General features: G+C 48.0%; 1 protein-coding gene and 1 long non-coding RNA gene across 2 annotated transcripts in view; one reads left to right on the top strand and one right to left on the bottom strand.

Moving 5' to 3' along the window:
* Positions 1-21,326, bottom strand: part of LOC130283963 (uncharacterized) — a 57,185-nt gene that overhangs the window by 9,135 nt on the left and 26,724 nt on the right. The window lies entirely within an intron of this gene.
* LOC130283961 (hemoglobin subunit beta-2-like) overlaps positions 2,022-21,326 on the top strand; it is a 47,929-nt gene continuing 28,624 nt past the window's right edge. Inside the window, exon 1 of the mRNA XM_056533769.1 lies at positions 2,022-2,116. Within this exon, the coding sequence (XP_056389744.1) occupies positions 2,114-2,116 (3 nt within the window). The 5' untranslated portion in view covers positions 2,022-2,113. The remainder of the gene's footprint in view (positions 2,117-21,326) is intronic.

The following is a 21,326-nucleotide window of genomic DNA, read 5'->3' as shown; positions in this document are numbered from 1 at the left end:
ACCGCCCAGACCCAGAACCAGCCCCCCCTGCGCCGTCCCGAAAGGACTGCAAGCCACCCCCCCCCACGCGGAGCGGCCATCAGCCGCATCCACAGCCCAATATCTTTATGGTCCCACCGCAGGTCAGAACGCACCGCCATACGCTGACGAAATTGTTCGTCGTACCGAAGCCACGCCGAACCCCCGTACACCCTGTACGCCTCCCCCACCGCATCCATATAACAAAAGAGACCGGAGCAATGCTCCGGCGACTTTTCCCCCACCACACAGGCCAAAATTGCGAAGGCCTGAAGCCAATTCGAGAAAGTCCGCGGTATCAGCCGGTACCGCCGACGCTCCTCCTCCTCCACCTTCTCCAACCGTTTCGACTCATCCAGACGCACTCTATCCAGGTTAAATTTTTCGAGCGGGAGTAGCGAAAAAATATCCACGTACTCCCGCTTCCAAATTTTCTCCCTCACTTCGGCCCTGAGGTGCGCGCCTAAGGGGCCCTCAAAGCACAAATAAACCTCCCCCCTAGCCGCATCCGCCAAACGAACCCCCCCACCGGACCCCGAAGCCGCTACCACCGGGGGAGTCCCCACCTGCTGAACCCCCGCGCCACCCCCAGAAGCCACCCCCAGCGCCACCCCCGGAGCCACCTGCCCCCCAGGTCCCTCAGCTGCGCCCCACACAGGTAACGGCGACCCACCCACGTACAACCCGCTACCCCGCAACAAAGCATGCAACCCATCAACAAAAAACTGCAATCCCCCCAACCCACCCGCCCCCACCCCCAAACCCGCCGAACTGGAGACATTGGTGTACTCACCGGACCTCACCGGCACCGAACCAGCGGCCGTAGCTCCAGCTGCAGGACGACTCCGGATCTCCTGGACTTGACTCACGGCAACAACAGGAGGAGGAGCCAGGGGAACCCTGCCCGCGTGGATAGCAGCATCACCGGACGAATCTCCACCAGCAGCAACTTCAGCACCCTCGGGCCTCCAGACCCCGCTACCACCCGCGCCCGCTACAACCCCGAAGGGGAGCAGGGGATTGGCCAGCGGATCCAGAGGAAGAACCGGCACCTCCGCCAGCAGCAGGTCGTCGTCGCTGGCATCACTAGGGGCGGGGCTGATCTCCTCACCTCCACACACTGCAGCCCCCCCCGCCGCAGCCGCAGCCGGACGCACTCTTGGAGCCCGCCGACCTCCTCCCAAGGAAGAGGCCGCAGGCGCACGATGAACTTCGGCCTGTGTCACCACCAGGCCAGCCGAGGCCCGCCCCTCCGGCTGAGGGGCGGGGTCAGTCAGGGCACGCGCCGTCCTCCGTCCTCTGGCCTGCTCCCTCGCCACCGGAACCTCCGGGGAGCAGGCCGCCGATTCACGCTCCCTCCGACGAGCCCGGGGCGCACCGCCAGCACGCCCCGCATTCCGCCCTGCCGCACCGGCAAGCGCGGCAGGCGAACCCTCAGGCCGCACACCACTGGCCTCCCCGGTCCTCCCACCAGCGGCAGCGGCCGAAGGGCTCACCCGCCATCGCCGCGCAGAAGGAGAGGTGTCAGGGGACAAGCGCGCAGGCGGACGAGAGCGCCGGCCGCTAGACCGGGACCCGGGCTCCGCCACCGGCAGCACCATCGGAGCAGCGTAAGCGGGGAACTGCTCCGCAAACCACTGGGGCCCACGAAGCAGCGCCTCCTCTCTCACCCTCCGCAGAATCTCCTCCATCACAGGTCAGGTAGGGAGCACTGTACACTTTCCTTCCTGCGTCCCGACTGACCCTAACTTCCTATTCCTTCCCTATATCCCCCTTCTTAACTCCTCCCTTTCCTCTAACAGCTTCCTGCTCAACTCCATTTAACCCTATCCCTGCTGCATAATTCCCCTGTCATGTGCCCCTCCAGTCCTATTCTATCCCTTCCAGGGCATTCTCACCCATCATCTGAGCATAAGTGGCTCCAGAGAAAGCCAACGGGAGTGCACGGTGGAAGGAAGCCCAGGAGACCAGGCCAACCTGGAGGAGGCGTGGATGAAGACGCTAGGACAACTGACCAGATGGGAGAAGGAGGCGGCCATCTTAGACAAGGAAGCAAGATGAATCCATTATTTTGTATGGACTGACTAGGCCTGAGATGGTGAGATGGGATTATCCTGACATTAACCTCTACCATTCCTAAGAAAACTCCTAAATAGTATATAAACTAATCATTGTAGTAAGATATACTATATCTATGTATATATAAGTGTCATATTTAGTTAAAAAATAATCCACTTTTCATATAAAAGCCTGGCATGATAATTTCTCCATCGTAGATAATTGTTTTCTTGATTCTGACATTTCTAACATTACTGAACCCAATTTTTCAAATCTTGCATGTGTCTCTGTAAGTGGTAATACCTCTGACATGCTTTTACTTAGCGACATGATTCTGAGTTTGTTTTTTCATGACATTGTACTTTATAAGGTAAGAAGTACTATATAGCATGAATGTTGTGCACAGCTATCTGTTAACTGATACTCCCGAGCCTTGGCTTTTGACAGCTAGATACCGTCCTATATGTGAAGTGCTCTGTTCAGTGGTGCGTTAAAGTCATAAAGATAAAGTCTATGGCATGAACAGAACAAAGAGAAATTACCACACTCTCACCATAAATCTTGCTGCTGTAAAAGTCTTTATTGCTTGACATGCAAATACAGGATCGGTACAAATGGAACTGGGCAGTGTTCTCAGGAGGGACCTGATGAAGCTCAGGTGAGCGACACGGTCCGTTGCCCTTTGAACGCTACGCCCGCTTGTCACTGCCTGGATCCATTTGTACCAATCCTGTATTTGCGTGTCAAGCAAGAAAGACTTTTACAGCTGCAAGATTTATGGTGAGTGCACAGTCATTTCTCTACATTATGTTTCTATTGTACTTTATATTAGTGGTAAATCTCAGTTTATTCATGCAGCATTTTTTGTAAAAAACTCCAAAATATTGGGAAAAATTGGAAAATTTCTAGCGACTTTTTAAATTGTTTTTTTCTGGAATTCACTGTATGGTAAAAATTATTTTATTTTTATTCTGTGGGTCGTTACGATTATGGCGATACCCAATTTATATAGCTTTTTTTTTTATATTCTTTTTCCCAGCAAAATCCTTTTTTCCCCTTTTTTTGTGCCGTCATGTTCTGACAGCCATAACTTTTTCTTTTTTTTTTTTTTGTCCAAAGCCATTATGGGAGGGCTTATTTTTTGCGGGACAAGCTGTACTTTTTTTTATTGGTACCATTTTTGTGATACCATTTTTTCCCTCATACGTGCATACCATATATGTACATCTAAGTAGTGTATCATTTTGTACCTATTAATCTGTCAAGGGCCTACATACTGTGAAAGGACAGCCAAAAGTAATCACCTGCTGCTGTTCCAGACAAATACTGTTTAAAGAGTAGTGAAGCGTATTGTAATACCCTCATATACGCGCTAAGTATGTCAGGCAGAGAAGTGCCAGGATGTGCACAGAGGAGTGACAGAGGCCTAAATACTTCAGGCAGAGGTCGTAGCAGACTACGGGCGAGTGGCAGCAGGAGTCACAGCGAGAGGCCTGAGCTCCCGTTATCAGCTAGCGGTCGTGTCTTAACCAGCAATCCATCTGCCGTCGTCGATTGGTTAACACGGTCATCCAATTCATCACAAGTGACATCTGACACCCCCAGTCAACAGTCGGTGGGTTCCTCAGACACAACCCTCAGTTGGCATGGCCGTGGAGCAGTCCCTGTCCTCCAATTGCCTCTGTCCTATGCTGTTCCCTCCCCTACAGAAGTATCTTATGCTGTGGGTTAAGCTCTAATAGAGGACAGTCAGCAGCTACTGGACAGCCAAGAAAGGGAGGAGACATGCGCCGCTTGCTCTGCTAAGCGGGCAAGTAGTGATGAGGAGAGTGACGTAGGAGGCGATTTTGCCAGGGTTCAGGGTCCTGAAGCAGACACTGTTGAGGAATCTGAGGAGGACATCAGTGACGTGCAGACACTCCTTGATGATGATGAAGCAGATCGCAATTGGGAGCCAGATGCAGAAGGGGCTTCATCATCATCAGGAGAAGAGAGTTGCAGGTTGCCCTTGAGGCAGCAGCTGAGCCAGCAAGGCGGTAGCATGGTTGGCAGTCAACATGGTGGCAAAAGTGGAAATTCTGGAGCCAAACATGCCCGGGGGAGACCACCTGCTTGAAGGCAGTCTACCTTTCCGGGAGGTAGTGAAACAGGGGTTCCTGAAGACGGTGCCAGTAGCAGTCAATTAGTGTGGACTGTAGGTGGGAAAATTAGCTACTCGGCGGTGTGGCAGTTTTTCATCAGGCATCCGGAGGAGGTTCACATAGCCACATGCAAGATATGTCGGCAGAAGGTGAAGTGTGGCCAGGGTCCCAATGTCAGCACCACGGCCCTGCATCAACACATGCTTCACCACAATAAAGCAGTCTGGGAGAACTGTGGCTCCGATGTAGTGGTCCAGCCTGCTGCATCACCCAGTGGCCAGCCACTCCCTCCTTCAGCCAGCCAAGGCTCCACCACCTCAACTGAAGGGAGCTGTGTGTCATACCCTCCTTCTGTCGCTCCAGATGCTCCTGCTTCTCCCACTTTTAGTCAGCCATTCCGCCAACAATTCCGCAAAGAGACAACAGTATGCGCCCACTCATCCAACGGCGCAGAAGTTGAATGTGCTCCTGTCTAAGTTGCTGGTGTTGCAGTCCCTCCTTTTTCAAGTGGTGGACTCTGCACCTTTCAGAGAATTGATGGCTTGTGCCGAACCGAGGTGGAGAGTGCCAAACCGTCATTTCTTTGCGAAGAAGGCAGTACCAGCCCTGCATAATTTTGTACAAGAGAAGGTGGTCCAGTCCTTGAGCCTGTCGGTGTGTTCAAAAGTGCACGGCAGCGCCGATGTATGGAGCTGTAACTACGGGCAGGGACAGTACATGTCTTTAATGGCATACTGGGTAAATGTGGTTCCTGCATAGCCACAACAGCAACTTGGAGGTGTCACATCGCTTCCTCCTCCACACTCTCGCTCTCAGGAAGTTGGTCCTGTGACAGTGTGCGACTCCGCCTCCTCATGCTCCACCGTGTCCTCGGCCTCCACTGCACGTACAAATCTCAGTGGCCCTTCATCGTACCATGTGTGTAGGGCACGGCGGTATCACGCTGTTCTTCACATGGTTTGCCTTGGCGAACGGAGTCACACAGGGGAGGAACTGCTAAAATTCATTCATCAAGAAATCGGTGTATGGCTTAATCCACGAAATCTGGAAATGGGAACCATGGTGACCGACAACTGGAAGAACATCGTGTCCGTACTGCGACAAGAAGTGTGAAACATGCGCCCTGCATGGCACACGTGTTCAATCTGGTTGTCAAGCACTTCTTGAAGTCTTCACCCCATTTGCAAGACATCCTAACAATGGGAAGGAAACTGCGCATGCACTTAAGCCACTGGTACACCGCAAAGCACACCCTCCTTGAGCTGCAGCATCAGAATGGTATCCCACAACATAGTCTGATTTGTGACGTTGCCACACGTTGGTATTCCACCCTCCACATGTTGGACAGACTATACGAACCAAGAAAAGCCATCACCGATTTCTTGATGATCCAAGCAGATAGGGGTACTCCCCTGTGTAACTTCAATGTGAACCAGTGGCAGCTCATACGTGACACCTGCCGTTTGCTGAGGCCCTTTGAGGAATCCACATTATTTGTAAGTCGCCTGGATTACGGGATGAACGACATCATTTCACTCCTACATTGCCTACAACAAATGATTGAAACGATGGCTGGTCACGGCAATGGAGACATTGTGCTACATGAGCCCTGTGGGGGCTGAACTGGAGGAGGAAGATGAGGGGCAGAGCGGAGCACAGTTTAGGTTGGATGAGATGGGCGGTGTTTCTAGTCATCGGACGAGAGGAGGAGCAGGAGCAGCTAGAGGAGCTAGAGGGTTATTATGAGGAAGGTGAGACAGAGGACCTAGACACACCGTGGCAGTATGCAGTGGAGATGGAGGCAGGGAGTCCCTCCGAGTCACTGGTGCAAATGGCACGATGCATGCTCAGTTGCTTGAGTAGTGACCCCCGAATTTTCAAAATTCGTCAGCGGGATGACTTCTGGCTCTTCACCTTATTGGACCCTCGCTAACATCACAGAATGGGAGCCTTTTTTACACCAACTAAGAGGGAGGACAAACTGAACTACTACAGAGAGATCCTATGTAGTCAGTTGGCCGATGCCTATTGGCAACATGGTCCATCCACTCGCAGGTCTGACTCGGGGGGCCCTCTGCGCTCACCTTCCACTGCCAAGGCTGCTGGGGAGGGGAAGGGTTGCCAGAGCAGGAGCAGCTCCATTATCAACAGCCTTAGTCTACAGTCGCTGATGAGTACCTTTCTTCACCCGCATAGTGGAGCAACTCATCAACAAGAGGTAGACATGGAGCTGGACCTGAACCAGCAGGTGGTGGCATACCTTGACATGGCCATGCAAACAAACCTTGAAGATCCGCTGATCTTCTGGGCACCCAAACTTGATTTATGGCCGCTACTAGCAGTTTGCCCTGGAAAAGCTGTCCTGCCCGGCCAGTAGTGTGCCATCAGAGGGGGTGTTTAGTGCGGCCAGGGCAATAGTCACCCCACGGCGAACTCGTCTGTCCACGAAAAATATGGAGAGACGGACCTTTGTGAAGATGAATCAGGCATGGATCAGCCAGGATTTCCAGCCACCAATGCCAGATGCCTCAGAGTAGATTGACTATGCTGCTACACCAACACTTCACAATTATGGTTTTGAAACCCTCTTGGGTTATCAATTAGGGTTATGAAACCCTCTTGGGTACTGCGAATGCCTGCTCCTGACTGATCCTGTGTCTTTCAGGAACTACTTGCCTCACTGATGCTTCTGGCCTTCGGCCTTTAATTTTTGGATGTTTAGCAGTAGCTAAATACATGCTTAATGCACATTTCAACATTGATCTTTAAATGTAGGCAGTTATGAAACCCTCTTGGGTACTGCAAATGCCTGCTCTTAACTGATCATGTGTCTTTCATGAACTACTTGCCTCACTGATACTTCTGGCCTTCGGCCTTTAATTTTTGGGTGTTTAGCAGTAGCTAAATACATGCTTAATGCAAATTTCAACATTGATCTTTAAATGTAAGGGGTTATGGAACCCTCTTGGGTACTGCAAATGCCTGCTCCTGACTGATCCTGTTTCTTTCAGGAACTACCTGCCTCACTGATGCTTCTGGCCTTGGGCCTTTAATTTTTGGATGTTTGCACTAGCTACATACATGCTTAATTGAAATTTCAAAATTGATCGTGCAATGTATAGGGTTATGAATGCCTCTTGGGTACTGCTGATGCCTGCTCCTGACTGTGTTTCAGGAACTACTTGGCTTATTGATGCTTCTGGGCTTGGGCCTTAAATTTTGGGATGTTTAGCACAAGCTAAATACATGCTTGATTGAAATTTCAACATTGATATTTCAATGTAAGGGGTTATGAAACCCTCTTAGGTACCTCTGATGCCTGCTCCTGACTCCTCCTGTGTCTTTCAGGAACTACTTGGCTTACTGATGCTTCAGGGCTTGGGCCTTAAATGTATGGATGTTTTGCACTAGCTTACTTACATACTTAATTGAGATTTCAACATTGATCTTTCAAGCTTAGGGGTTATGAAATCCTCTTGTGTTCTGCTGATGCCTTTTCCTGACTGTGTCTTTCAGGAACTACTTGGCTTACTGATGCTTCTGGGCTTGGGCCTTAAATTTTTAGATGGTAGCACTACCTAATATTCACCTTTTATTTTAGGGGTTGTGAACCCTTCTTGTGTACTCATGCTGCTTCCTGCTCCACTCTGTCAGCCTGTTGGTCCTGTGACAGTGTTCGACTCCACCTCCTCATCCTCCACCATGTCCTCAGCCTCCATTGCCCGGACAAGTCTCAGACTCTCAGTGGCCCTTCAGCATACCATGTGTATAGGGCATGGCGGTGTCACGCTGTTCTTCACATGGTTTGCCTTGGTGAAAAGTGTTGCAAACAATGGCTGGTCAGAGCAATGGAGACATTGCGCCTATCTCTCATGGCCACATGAGCCCTGAGGGGGCTTGTTAGATTTGGCCCTTTGTACCCACAGCCGGGGTCCGGGACACTAAAACTTGGGAGTTAAAAGTAAAATTTCAGAATCATTAAATTAAATTTCAAATTCTTAAATTTAAATAAAAAAATCATACATTTCAATGGTCTCCTCATACTTCAGCCAACTCCAGGCTGTGTCATTCAGACAATATATGGTTTCTAATACCGCTGCTGGGCCTGGGTCTGGGATTAAAAATGTTGTTATGCTAGGTAGCACTAGCTATCCAAATTATTCTTTTTAAAATTCAAAAATTCTTGTGTTTTTTCTTGGGGATTGTGAAGCCCTGGGGTCTCCTCATGCTTCAGTCAACTCCAGGCTGTGTCATTCAGGCAATATATGGTTTACTGATACCGCTTCTGGGCCTGGGAATAAAATTTTCTTATGGTAGGTAGCACCAGCTATCCAAATTCTTCATTTTAAATTTCAAAAATTCTTGTGTTTTTTGGGGGGATTGTGAAGCCCTTGGGTCTCCTCATGCTTCAGTCAACTCCAGGCTGTGTCATTCAGGCAATAATGGTTTACTGATACCGCAGATGGGCCTGGGTCTGGGAATAAAAATTTTGTTATGGTAGGATGGACTAGCTATCCAAATTCTTCATTTTAAATTAAAAAATTCTTGTGTTTTTTCTTGGGGATTGTGAAGCCCTGGGGTCTCCTCATGCTTCAGTCAACTCCAGGCTGTGTCATTCAGGCAATATATGGTTTACTGATACCGCTTCTGGGCCTGGGAATAAAATTTTCTTATGGTAGGTAGCACCAGCTATCCAAATTCTTCATTTTAAATTTCAAAAATTCTTGTGTTTTTTGGGGGGGATTGTGAAACAATGGGGTCTCCTCATGCTTCAGTAGACTCCAGGCTGTGTCATTCAGGCAATATATGGTTTACTGATACCGCTGCTGGACCTGGGTCTGGGAATAAAAATTTTGTTATGGTAGGTAGCACTAGCTATCCAAATTCTTCATTTTACATTTCTGAATTCATCTTTTAATCTTAGGGATTGTGAAGGCCTAGTCTCTACTCATGCTGGTGCCAACTCCTGGCTGTGCCATTCAGCCACTATGTGGTCTCCTCATGCTGCCAACACTCCACGCTGTGTCATTCAGCCACTATGTGGTCACCTCATGCTGCCAACACCTCCACGCTGTGTCATTTAGCCATTATATGGTCTCCTCATGCTGCCAATACCTCCACGCTGTGTCATTCAGCCACTACATGGTCTCCTCATGCTGCCACCACCTCCATGCTGTGTCATTCAGCCACTATATGGTCTCCTCATGCTGCCAACACCTCCATGCTGTGTCATTCATCAACTACATGGTCTACTCCTGCTGCCGCCACCTCCACGCTGTGTCATTCAGCCACTATATGGTCTCCTCATGCTTCAGCCTCATCCAAGCTGTGTCATTCAGCCACTATATGGTCTCCTCATGCTTCAGCCTCATCCAAGCTGTGTCATTCAACCACTATATGGTCTCCTCATGCTGCCAAAACCTCCACACTGTGTCATTTAGCCACTATATGGTCTCCTCATGCTACCAACACTTCCACGCTGTGTCATTCAGCCACTATATGGTCTCCTCATGCTGCCAAATCCTCCACACTGTGTCATTCAGCCACTATATGGTCTCCTCATGCTGCCAAAACCTCCACGCTGTGTCAGTCAGCCACTATATGGTCTCCTCATACTGATACCACCTCCAGGCTCTGTCATGGTGCCAACATTGAGACCCTGGCCACGCTTCACCTTCTGCCAAAATATCTTGCATGTGGTTATGTGAACCTCCTCCGGAAGCTTGATGAAAAACTGCCACACCGCCGAGTAGCCACACCGCACTAATTGACTGCTACTGCCGCCGTCTCCAGGAACCCCTGTACCACTACCTCCTGGGAAGGTAGGCTGCTGCGAAGCAGGTGCTCTCCCCCGGGCACGTTTGGCTCCATAATTTCTACTCCTGCCACCACGCTGACTGTCAATTATGCTACCGCCTTGCTGTCTCAGCTGCTGCCTCAAGGGCAACCTGCAACTCTCTTCTCCTGATGATGATGAAGCCCCTTCTGCACCTGGCTCCCAATTGCGATCGGCTTCATCATCATCAACAAGTGTCTGCACGTCACTGATGTCCTCCTCAGGTTCCTCAACAGTGTCTGCTTCAGGACCCTGAACCCTGGCAACACCCCCTCCCACGTCACTCTCCTCATCACTATTTGCCCGCCTAGAGAAGGAAGCGGCAGATGTATCCTCCACTTCTTTGCTGGGCAGTAGCTGCTGTCCTCTATTGGACGTCCTCAGTGAATAGTGGAGTTGAACCCACAGCATAAGATACTTCTGTAGGGGAAGGAACAGCATAGGACACAGGCAATGGGAGGACAGGGACTGCTCCACGGCCATGCCAACTGAGGGTTGTGTCTGAGGAACCCACCGACTGTTGACTGGGGGTGTCAGATATCACTTGTGATGAAGTGGATGACCATGTTAACCAATCGACGACGGCAGATGGGTTGCTGGTCGAGACATGACCGCTACCTGATACCTGCTGCCACTCTCCCCTAGTCTTCTGCAACCTCTGCCTGAAGGATTTAGGCCTCTGCCTCTCCTCTGTGCACATCCTGGGACTTCTCTGCCTGACATACTTAGTGCATATATGAGGGGAGTACAATAAGCTTCACTACGCTTAAAACAGTGTTTGAATTCAAGTAGAGAAAACATATATGGTCGCACATCTACATTTTGTATTTTGATCTAATTGCTTCTCAGGATAAATTCAAAAACTAACAGGTTGTTAGTATACATTTTGATCAAAAGGTACACGCCCACTTGCCACGTCAAGGCCACCTATTTAGATTGGGTCCCTAACGTCCCTAGCATAAAATGGCGTAGCACTGAGTGGCGACCACCACCACCACCGCCGCAACACCAGTGTCCACAGGGGGAATGACCCAATGGCAGAGCGGCCCAAATGCCACTCAAACCAGTCCCTGGGCTGCACCTCCCCACAGACACGGTGCCACGGCAGCAATGGATGCTGCGCAGCACCACACCAGTGGGAAAAAGGTGTAAAGGCTCACTTACCATGTGCTCCCAGTCAGACTGGGAGGCTGCCAGAAATGAAAGGGCCCTGTGTAGCTACCTGCTACTTTATATAGGGTTGGGCTGAGGGGGTGGGGCAGAGTGCAGACCAAGTGAAAGCAACAAAAAAAAGGAGGGGATAGAAGACACAATGTGAATAAAGAGAAGTAGAGAAAACAGACAAGGTCGCACATCTACATATTGTATTTTGATCTAATTGCCTCTCAGCATGAATTCAAAAACTAACAGGTTGTTAGTATACATTTTGATCAAAAGGTTCAAGACCACTCGCCACGTCAAGGCCACTTATTTAGAAAGGGTCCCTTACGTCCCTAGCATAAAATGGCGTAGCACAGGGCGGTGACCACCACCACCGCAACACCATTGCCCACAGAGGGAGCGACCCACTGGCAGAGCACCCCCAATGCCACTCAAACCAGTCCCTGGGCCACACCTCCCCACAGACACAGTGCCACGGCAGCAATGGACGCCTCACAGCACCACACCAGTGTGAACAGGTGTGTACTTTTGGCTGGCCTTTCACAGTAACTAGGCCATTAAGACTTTAACAGGAACAAAATGGTACAGCACGTAGATGTAGGTGTGGTATGCACTTATGAGGGGAGTACAATACACTCCACTACACTTAAAACAATATTTGTCTAGAACAGCAGCAGGTGTGTACTTTTGGCTGGCCTTTCACAGTAAAGTTGCCCTTAAGACTTTAACAGGAACACAATAATACACCACGTAGATGTACGTACATGGTATGCAGTTATGAGGGAAGTACAATACGCTCAACTATGCTTAAAACAGTATTTGTCTAGAACAGCAGCAGGTGTTCACTTTTGGCTGGCCTTTCACAGTATCTAGGCCCTTTACAGATTAACAGGTACAAAATTGTACTCTACTTTGATGTAGGTATGTGGTATGCACTGATGAGGGCAGAAAAATGCTCTACAGTACACTTTAAAAGTATCTGAGTGCAACACCAGCCGGTGAGTAATTTTGCCTGGACTTTCACAGTATGTAGGCCCTTGACAGATTAACAGGTACAAAATAATAAACTTATTAGATGTATGTATGTGGTATGCCCGTATAAGGGCAACAAAATGCGCAACAATACACAAAAAAAAAACCTGTATTTTTGTAAAACACCAGCCAGTGATTACTTTTGGCTGTCCTTTCACAGCATGTAGGCCCTTGACAGATTAACAGGTACAAAATAGTACACTACTTAGATGTACATATGCGGTATGCACTGACGAGGACAGAAAAATGCGCTACAATATGCCTAAAAACTCTGTATTTTTGTAAAACACCAGCCAGTGAGTACTTTTGGCTGTACTTTCACAGTATGTAGGCACTTGACAGATTACCAGGTACAAAATAGGACATTGCTTAGATGTACGTATGTAGTATGCACTTATGAGGGCAGAAAAATGTGCTACAATGCGCCTAAAAACTCTGTATTTTTGTAAAACACCAGCCGTGGATTACTTTTGTCTGTCCTTTCACAGTATGTAGACCCTTGACAGATTAACAGGTACAAAATAGTACACTACTTAGATGTACGTATGTGGTATACACTTATGAGGGCACAAAAATGCGCTACAGTACCCTTAAAAAAACATATTTGTGTAAAACACCAGCAGCACACAACAGTGCTGCAGCCAAAAAAAGATTTTTTGCACTCTGTCAAAGACTATTAGGAATGGACTGCTGGGTAATATACTGTCTACAGACTAGTATAACCAGCAGATGATTTTTGGTGGAAATTATTCCTGCCTCCTCTGCTAAGGTTTATGAAGTGGAGGCAGCTTGTTGAAATGTATGAGGCAACACACAGCTCTCTGCCCCTCTCTGTAATACAATGCTGAAGAAAGTGACTGGGAGGTTAATGCCTGCAGCCGCAGTAAAAATCCTTTTCAGTGAAAAAACAGTGCTCTCTGTCCATGAAAACGCTGATGTGACTAGGAGGATGTTAAACACTGCTGGACTACGCTTTTCTCTGCTGTAACACACACACAGGACCTGCGTGCTATGATATTTCTGCAGCGTATTGTAATGAAGTGACTGGCCGCAAGATGGCTGCCGATTATATAGGGCTGTGACATCACAGGGGTGACTGGCTGCTGATAGGCTGCATCCTGCATGTGATTCAGGGTCATCCCGCCTACTTGCCTTCCCACCTTGCCTTCCCACCTTCCCAGAGTTCCTTGCCCCATGTACTGACATGTGGATCCACCATTTTAGATGCCCTGGAGCCTACACAGCAGTAAATGGAGTTTAATGAAGCAATTTGCGCAATATTCGCATTCGTTGTGAATCGAATATTCCTGAAATTCGTGACAAATTCGAGTTCGTCAGCTTCGATTCACTCATCTCTAAATACAGGGTGGGCGATTTATATGGATATACCTTAATAGCATGGGAAGGGTTGGTGATATTAACTTCCTGTTTGTGGCACATTAGTATACGTGAGGGGGGAAACTTTTCAAGATGGGTGGTGACCATGGTGGCCATTTTTAAGTCGGCCATTTTGAATCCAACTTTTGTTTTTATAATAGGAAGAGGGTCATGTGACACATCAAACTTTTTGGGAAGAAAGAAAAAACAATGAAAAACAATGATGTGCTTGGTTTTAACGTAACTTTATTCTTTCATGAGTTATTTACAAGTTTCTGATAACTAAATGATGATAAAATGTGTTCAATGTGCTGCCCATTGTGTTGGATTGTCAATGGAACCCTCTTCTCCCACTCTTCACACACTGATAGCAACACCGCAGGAGAAATGCTAGCACAGGCTTCCAGTATCCATAGTTTCAGGTGCTGCAGAATGGGCAAAACAAAAATTGGAACAGGACCCTCAGTTTACGCAGAAGGTTTTGTTCAGTGATGAGGCAAACTTTTATGTGAATGATGAAGTTAACAAACAAAACCACCGCTATTGGTCTGACACTAACCCACATTGGATAGATCCCTCCAAGACTGTTGGAACACAAAAATTGATGGTATGGTGTGGTATATGGGGTACAAAGATTGTGAGGCCATTCTTCATCAATGGAAACCTCAAGGCCACTGGATATGCGAAATTGCTACATGATGATGTGTTTCCCTCTTTGTGTACTGAAGCTGGCACGTTCCCTGAGTTCTTCCAGCAAGATGGTGCTCCACCACATTATGGATGCCAGGTCCGAGCATTCCTAGATGAACAGTTTCCTGGAAAGTGGAAAAGTGGTCATCGTGGGCCAGTTGAATGGCCCCCAAGGTCTCCCGATCTGACCCCCTTAGACTTTTATCTTTGGGGTCATCTGAAGGCAATTGTCTATGCTGTGAAGATACGAGATGTGCAGCACCTGAAACTACAGATACTGGAAGCATGTGCTAGCATTTCTCCTGCGGTGTTGCTATCAGTGTGTGAAGAGTGGGAGAAGAGGGTTGCATTGACAATCCAACACAATGGGCAGCACATTGAACACATTTTATCAGCTCAGAAACTTGTAAATAACTCATGAAAGAATAAAGTTATGTTAAAACCAAGAACATCATTGTTTTTCTTGTAAAATTCCCAATAAGTTTGATGTGTCACATGACCCTCTTCCTATTGAAAAAACAAAAGTTGGATTCAAAATGGCCGACTTAAAAATGGCCGCGATGGTCACCACCCATCTTGAAAAGTTTCCCCCCTCACATATACTAATGTGCCACAAACAGGAAGTTAATATCCCCAGCCATTCCCATTTTATTAAAGTGTATCCATATAAATGGCCCACCCTGTATATTCCACATAAGGACAGAATAAAAAGACATAAAAACACAGCATAAAATAATGTAGTTTATGATATATGCATATCTATAAAACCTGCAAGGGGTGGGAGGGGGAGCCCATGTAAATTGCTTGGTAAAATGTGGCCAGTTGATAGACCTCTATGCTTACTAAAAACACTGCTGCATATGAACAGATAAGGGCGGGAAGGGGGGGGGTAGCGTGTATGGGAATAAAAAGTGTGAACACACAATCGTGGTAAAAGTAAAGTCAGCCTAAATAGCAGCTTGACAACCGAAAAGAATGTGCAACAAATCACATGAAAAATAAAGTGCTAAGTGCAAAAACAATCAGGTGTAACAATATGAAGCAAACAAAGTGCTAGTGCAAGGGGCATAGCAGCAGTGACACTGGTAGGGTAATACATACAAAGAGGGCTCCACCACACTGCTCCATATCTCCAACGCATTTCGCCCAGGGGCTTTATCAAGGAGTGAGATAGTGAGGGATAAGCGCAGTAGATATATATATATATATATATATATATATATATAACACTGAACCAATCGGGTTCCATATACACACCTGCCGGCATTCTGAGATCTCCAGCGGAGATGGCCGTAACCACTGCGCATGCGCGTGATGTGCGAAGTATTGCGAGATGCCCGCAATTTATGTAAAAATGTCTAAGGGAAAATGGCTGCCATTGTAGCCAGTGCGCATGGGCGCGCATTGGGCACTAGAGGTAAAGGTGGATGTTATCTCCACCAAAATGGTCATGGTGATATGTAAAAATGAATATATATAAACTGGTGCATATATGGATTAGTGGATGGAATAATAATGAGGCAAATACATACATGAAGCCGGAATGTATGGACTGTGAATAAATGGATACATTTAAGTGAAAAATTAAATACATACATCAGGGACCGAGGGAGGGGGGAGGAAGGAAGGAAGAAAGAACAGGGGGGAGAGGATGAAGATAGTGTATAATACATACTTAGTGTAAATAATAAAATACATGCAGTAGACATATTGGTGGACATGCAAATATACATGGGTGAGTGAAGAAGAGAGTGGGGGTAGGGAGGGGGGGAAAGAAGGGAAGAAGACCAATGCGTTCCGAAAATATGACAAATACCTGATACCTAAAAAACAAACATAATAAGTGTTAGTATTAATGTAAGATGAAAAAAGGAATAAAATGGTTAGATAATAAATACAATGTAACAACAATTAAATTAATACCGCATAAAACAAAAAAGCATATGAAAAAGTCATGGTATATAAGACAAATAATGGAATTGTGTACATACATGGTGAAAAAAAGGGGAAAGTATGGAAATATATAGGTAACACGTAAGTGAAGACAAATATACAGTCATGGCCGTAAATGTTGGCACCCCTAAAATTTTTCAAGAAAATGAAGTATTTCTCACAGAAAAGGATTGCAGTAACACATGTTTTGTTATACACATGTTTATTCCCTTTGTGTGTATTGGAACTAACCCAAAAAAAGAGAGGAAAAAAAGCAAATGGGACATAATGTCACACCAAACTCCAAAAATGGTCTGGACAAAATTATTGGCACCCTTAACTTAATATTTGGTTGCAGACCCTTTGGAAAAAATAACTGAAATCAGTCGCTTCCTATAACCATCAATAAGCTTCTTACACCTCTCAGACAGAATGTTGGACCACTCTTCTTTTGCAAACTGCTCCAGGTCTCTCTTATTGGAAGGGCGCCTTTTCCCAACAGCAATTTTAAGATCTCTCCACAGTTGTTCAATGGGATTTAGATCTGGACTCATTGCTGGCCACTTCAGAACTCTCCAGCGCTTTGTTGTCATCCATTTCTGGGTGCTTTTTGACGTATGTTTGGGGTCATTGTCCTGCTGGAAGACCCAAGAACTCAGACTCAAACCCAGCTTTCTGACACTGGGCTGTACAGTGCAACCCAAAATCCATTGGTAATCCTCCGATTTCATGATGTCTTGCACACATTCAAGGCACCCAGTGCCAGAGGAAGCAAAACAACCCCAAACATCATTGAACCTCCACCATATTTCACTGTAGGTATTGTTTTCTTTTCTTTGTAGGCCTCATTCCATTTTCGGTAAACAGTAGAATGATGGGCTTTATCTTGGTCTCATCTGTCCACAAGAAGTTTTCCCAGAAGGATTTTGGCTTACTCAAGTTCATTTTGGCAAATAGCGGGATTTAAACACAAGGCCCCAGCGCTGCAAGGCAGCAGTGCTAACCTCTGAGCCACCATGCTACCCTTAGCATACATCTAATATCCACGGTTACAAAAATGGACAGAGATGTCAGCAGAGAGTACCTGAAAAATTAGGCATGTACACATGCCTGAAAAATGTGGTATTGCTGCAGCCGCTACTGTAGCAGCGGCCATAAAAATTGCAGCACCATAACAATTGCAGCAGCAGAGGCCAGAAAAATTAGGCATGTACACATGGATGAAAAATTGGGTATTGTTGCAGCCGCATCTGTAGCAGCAACCAGAAAAATTGAAGCACCAGAAAAAGTGCAGTAGCAGAGGCCTGAAAAATTAGGCATGTACACCTGGCTGGAAAATTTGGTATTGTCGCAGCTGTAGCAGCAGCCATATAAATTGCAGCACCATAACAAGTGCAGCAGCAGAGGCCAGAAAAATTAAGCATGTACACATGGATGAAAAATTGGGTATTGTCGCAGCCCCATCTGTAGCAGCAGCCAGAAAAATTGCAGCACCATAACAAGTGCAGCAGCAGAGGCCAGAAAAATTAGGCATGTACACCTGGCAGAAAAATTTGGTATTGTCGCAGCTGTAGCAGTGGCCATAAAAATTGCAGCACCATAACAAGTGCAGCAGCAGAGGCCAGAAAAATTAGGCATGTACACATGGATGAAAAATTGGGTATTGTCGCAGCCGCAGCTGTAGCTGTAACAGCGGCCATAAAAATAGCAGCACCATAACAAGTGCAGCAGCAGAGGCCAGAAAAATAAGGCATGTACCACCTGGCTTGAAAATTTGGTATTGTCGCAGCCGCTGCTGTAGCAGCGGCCTGAAACATTTCTGTTTGTTTTGCCAGGCAGAAAGTGCCCTAAAACATTGAACCCTAGTTGGTGGCGGATAAGTCACGCAAGTCATCCGACATTCAGAGTTCAAATACAGCAGCGTGTGGACCATTTTTAGGCCAAGGCAGCTCATCTGATCAGGCCTTGTTCAGTCAAATGTATCACCCAGTGTCAGTCCCTTTGGGATCCATCCCTCATTCATCTTAAGAAAGGTGAGGTAATCCAGACTTTTTTGACCAAGGCGACTCCTCTTCTCAGTGACAATACCTCCTGCGGCACTGAAGGTCCTTTCTGACAGGACAATTGAAGCGGGACAGGCCAGAAGTTCGAGCGCAAATTGGGATAGCTCAGGCCACAGGTCAAGCCGGCACACCCAGTAGTCAAGGGGTTAATCGCTCCTCAGAGTGTCGATATCTGTGGTTAAGGCCAGGTAGTCTGCTACCTGTAGGTCAAGTGGTTCTCTGATGGTGGACCCCGAAGGGCTGTGGCGATGCATAGGACTTAAAAAGCTCTGCATGTCCTCCATCAACAGCATGTCTGTACAGCTTCCTGTCCTTGCCAGCGTGTTTGTGGGAGAAGGAGGAGGATTACTTTCACCTCTTCCCCTGTTAAATCCCGGTTGTGCTGTGCTTCCTGTCCTTGCCGGCGTGTTCGTGGGAGAAGGAGAAGGAATACTTTCACCTCTTCCCTTGTTAAATCCCTGTTGTGCTGTGACATGACCCTTATACGCTGTGTACAGCATACTTCTTAATTTATTTTGGACCTGCTGAATCCTTTCCACCTTGCTGTAATGCGGTAACATGTCAGGGACTTTATGTTTATACCGGGGGTCTAGTAGCGTGGACACCCAGTACAGGTCGTTCTCCTTCATCCTTTTTATACAAGGGTCCTTCAACAGGCACGACAGCATGAAAGACCCCATTTGCACAAGGACGGATGCCGAGCTACTCATGTCCCGTTCCTCGTCCTCAGTGATGTCAGGGAAGGTATAATCTTCCCCCACAGCCACGTACAACACCACGGGAACCAGATAGGTGACAAGGAGCACCCTGGGATGCCTGCTGTGGTTGGTCTTCCTCCTCCTCTTCAAAGCCACATTCCTCCTCTGACTCCTCTTCCTCACAATCCCTTCCAGCGTTGCCGCAGGTCCAGCAAGTGATGCTGATAAGGCTGTTTCTGGTGGTGATGGTGTCCACAACTCTTCCTCTTCACGCTCATCTACTGCCCGATCCAGCACTCTTCGCAGTGCACGCTCCAGGAAGAAAACAAACGGTATGATGTCGCTGATGGTGCCTTTGGTGCGACGGACCAGGTTTGTCACCTCCTCAAAAGGACGCATGAGCCTACAGGCATTGCGCATGAGCCTCCAGTAACGTGGCAAAAAATTTCCAGCTCCGCAGATGATGTCCTAGCACCCCGGTCATACAAATATTCGTTGACGGCTTTTTCTTGTTGGAGCAGGCGGTCGAACATTAGGAGTGTTGAATTCCAATGTGTCGGGCTGTCGCAAATCAAGCGCCTCACTGGCATGTTGTTTCGCCGTTGGATATCTGACAAGTGCGCCATGGCCGCGTAGGAAGGCCTGAAATGGCCACACACCTTCCTGGACTGCTTCAGGACATCCTGTAAGCCTGGGTACTTGAGCACAAAGCGTTGTACAATCAGATTACACACATGTGCCATGCACGGCACATGTGTCAACTTGCCCAATCTCAATGCCGCCAACAAATTTGTTCCGAAGTCACAAACCACCTTGCAGATCTCCAGTTGGTGCGGAGTCAGCCACTGGTCCACCTGTGCGTTCAGGGCCGACAGGAGCGCTGGTGCGGTATGACTCTCTGCTTTGAGGCAAGTCAACCCCAAGATGGGGTGACACTGCCGTATCCGGAATGTGGAATAGCACCTGGGGAGCTGGGGGGGTGCCGGTGATGTGGAGCAAGAAGAGGCAGTGGAAGAGGACTCGGCCGAGGATGTTATGGAAGAGGATGGAGTAGGAGGAGTAGAGGAGGTGGCAGCAGGCCTGCCTGCAAGTTGTGGCGGTGTCACCAACTCCTCTGCAGAGCCACGCATTCCTTGCTTGGCAGCCGTCACCAGATTTACCCAATGAGCAGTGTAGGTGATTATACCTGCCCTGACCATGCTTTGCAGACCAGGTATCAGTGGTCAGATGGACCCTTGCCCCTACACCGTGTGCCAGACATGCCATAATTTCCTTTTGCACAATGGAGTAAAGGTTGGGGATTGCCTCTTGTGCAAAAAAATTTCGTCCGGGTACCTTCCACTGCGGTGTCCCAATGACTACAAATTTTTTAAAGGCATCAGACTCCACCAGCTTGTATGGTAAAAGCTGGTGGGCTAGCAGTTCCGACAAGCCAGCTGACAGACGCCGGGCTAGGGGGTGACTTTGAGACATTGTCTTCTTTCGCTCAAACATCTCCTTGACAGAGACAGAGCAGGAACTGCTCAAGGCGAGAGACGGAGAGGCCGATGGTTGAGAGGGGGCAAGGAGGGCAGCAGTGCTTGACCTGGCTGAAGATGCTGGACCAGGAGGAGGATGGCGGCTTTGACTTTGTGTGCTGCTTGTACTGACGTGTTGATCCCATAGGCGTTTGTGATGTGACATCATGTGCCCTTGCAAAGCAGTTGTGCCTAGGTGGGTGTTGGACTTCTCACGACTCAGTTTCTTCTGGCACAGGTTGCAAATGGCCTCGCTGTTGTCAGAGGCAGACACACAAAAAAAAAGCCACACTACTGAGCTCTGCAATGACGGCATTCTGGTGGTGGCAAGAGCATGCGTTGATTGGCGTCCCGTCTGGCTGACCCCGGGTGTCGATGCATGCTGTCTAACTGTGCCACTAGCTCCTTGCAACGACCTCCCCCTGCTTCCAACTAGTCTCCTACTCCTCTCTGTCTCCCCATCTGAACTTTCCCCCTCTTTTTCTCTTCTAGCGGGCACCCACGTGGCATCCACGGACACATCGTCATCATCAACACATTCACCGCTACAACATCATCATCCCACCGTACGTCCATGTGTGTAATGCTGCCTGACTGAGACATATCCCTGTTAACTACATCCTCTGGCAATAATGGTTGTGCATCACTCAGGTCTTCAAATTGATGTGTAAATAACTTCTCTGACGGATCAAGTAAAGCTGCTGTGGTGCTAGTGTTGGTGGTGGCGGCAGGCGGGCAAGTGGTAGCATGAGAGGTGCCCGAAGCTAAGCTAGAGGAGGAGAAGGACAGTGCGTCAAGGTTCC

Source organism: Hyla sarda, chromosome 8 (genome assembly GCF_029499605.1).
Source record: "Hyla sarda isolate aHylSar1 chromosome 8, aHylSar1.hap1, whole genome shotgun sequence".
Classification (NCBI taxonomy): domain Eukaryota; kingdom Metazoa; phylum Chordata; class Amphibia; order Anura; family Hylidae; genus Hyla; species Hyla sarda.
Note: the sequence above shows the minus strand (reverse complement) of the source record. Positions and strands in the feature narration are given on the sequence as shown.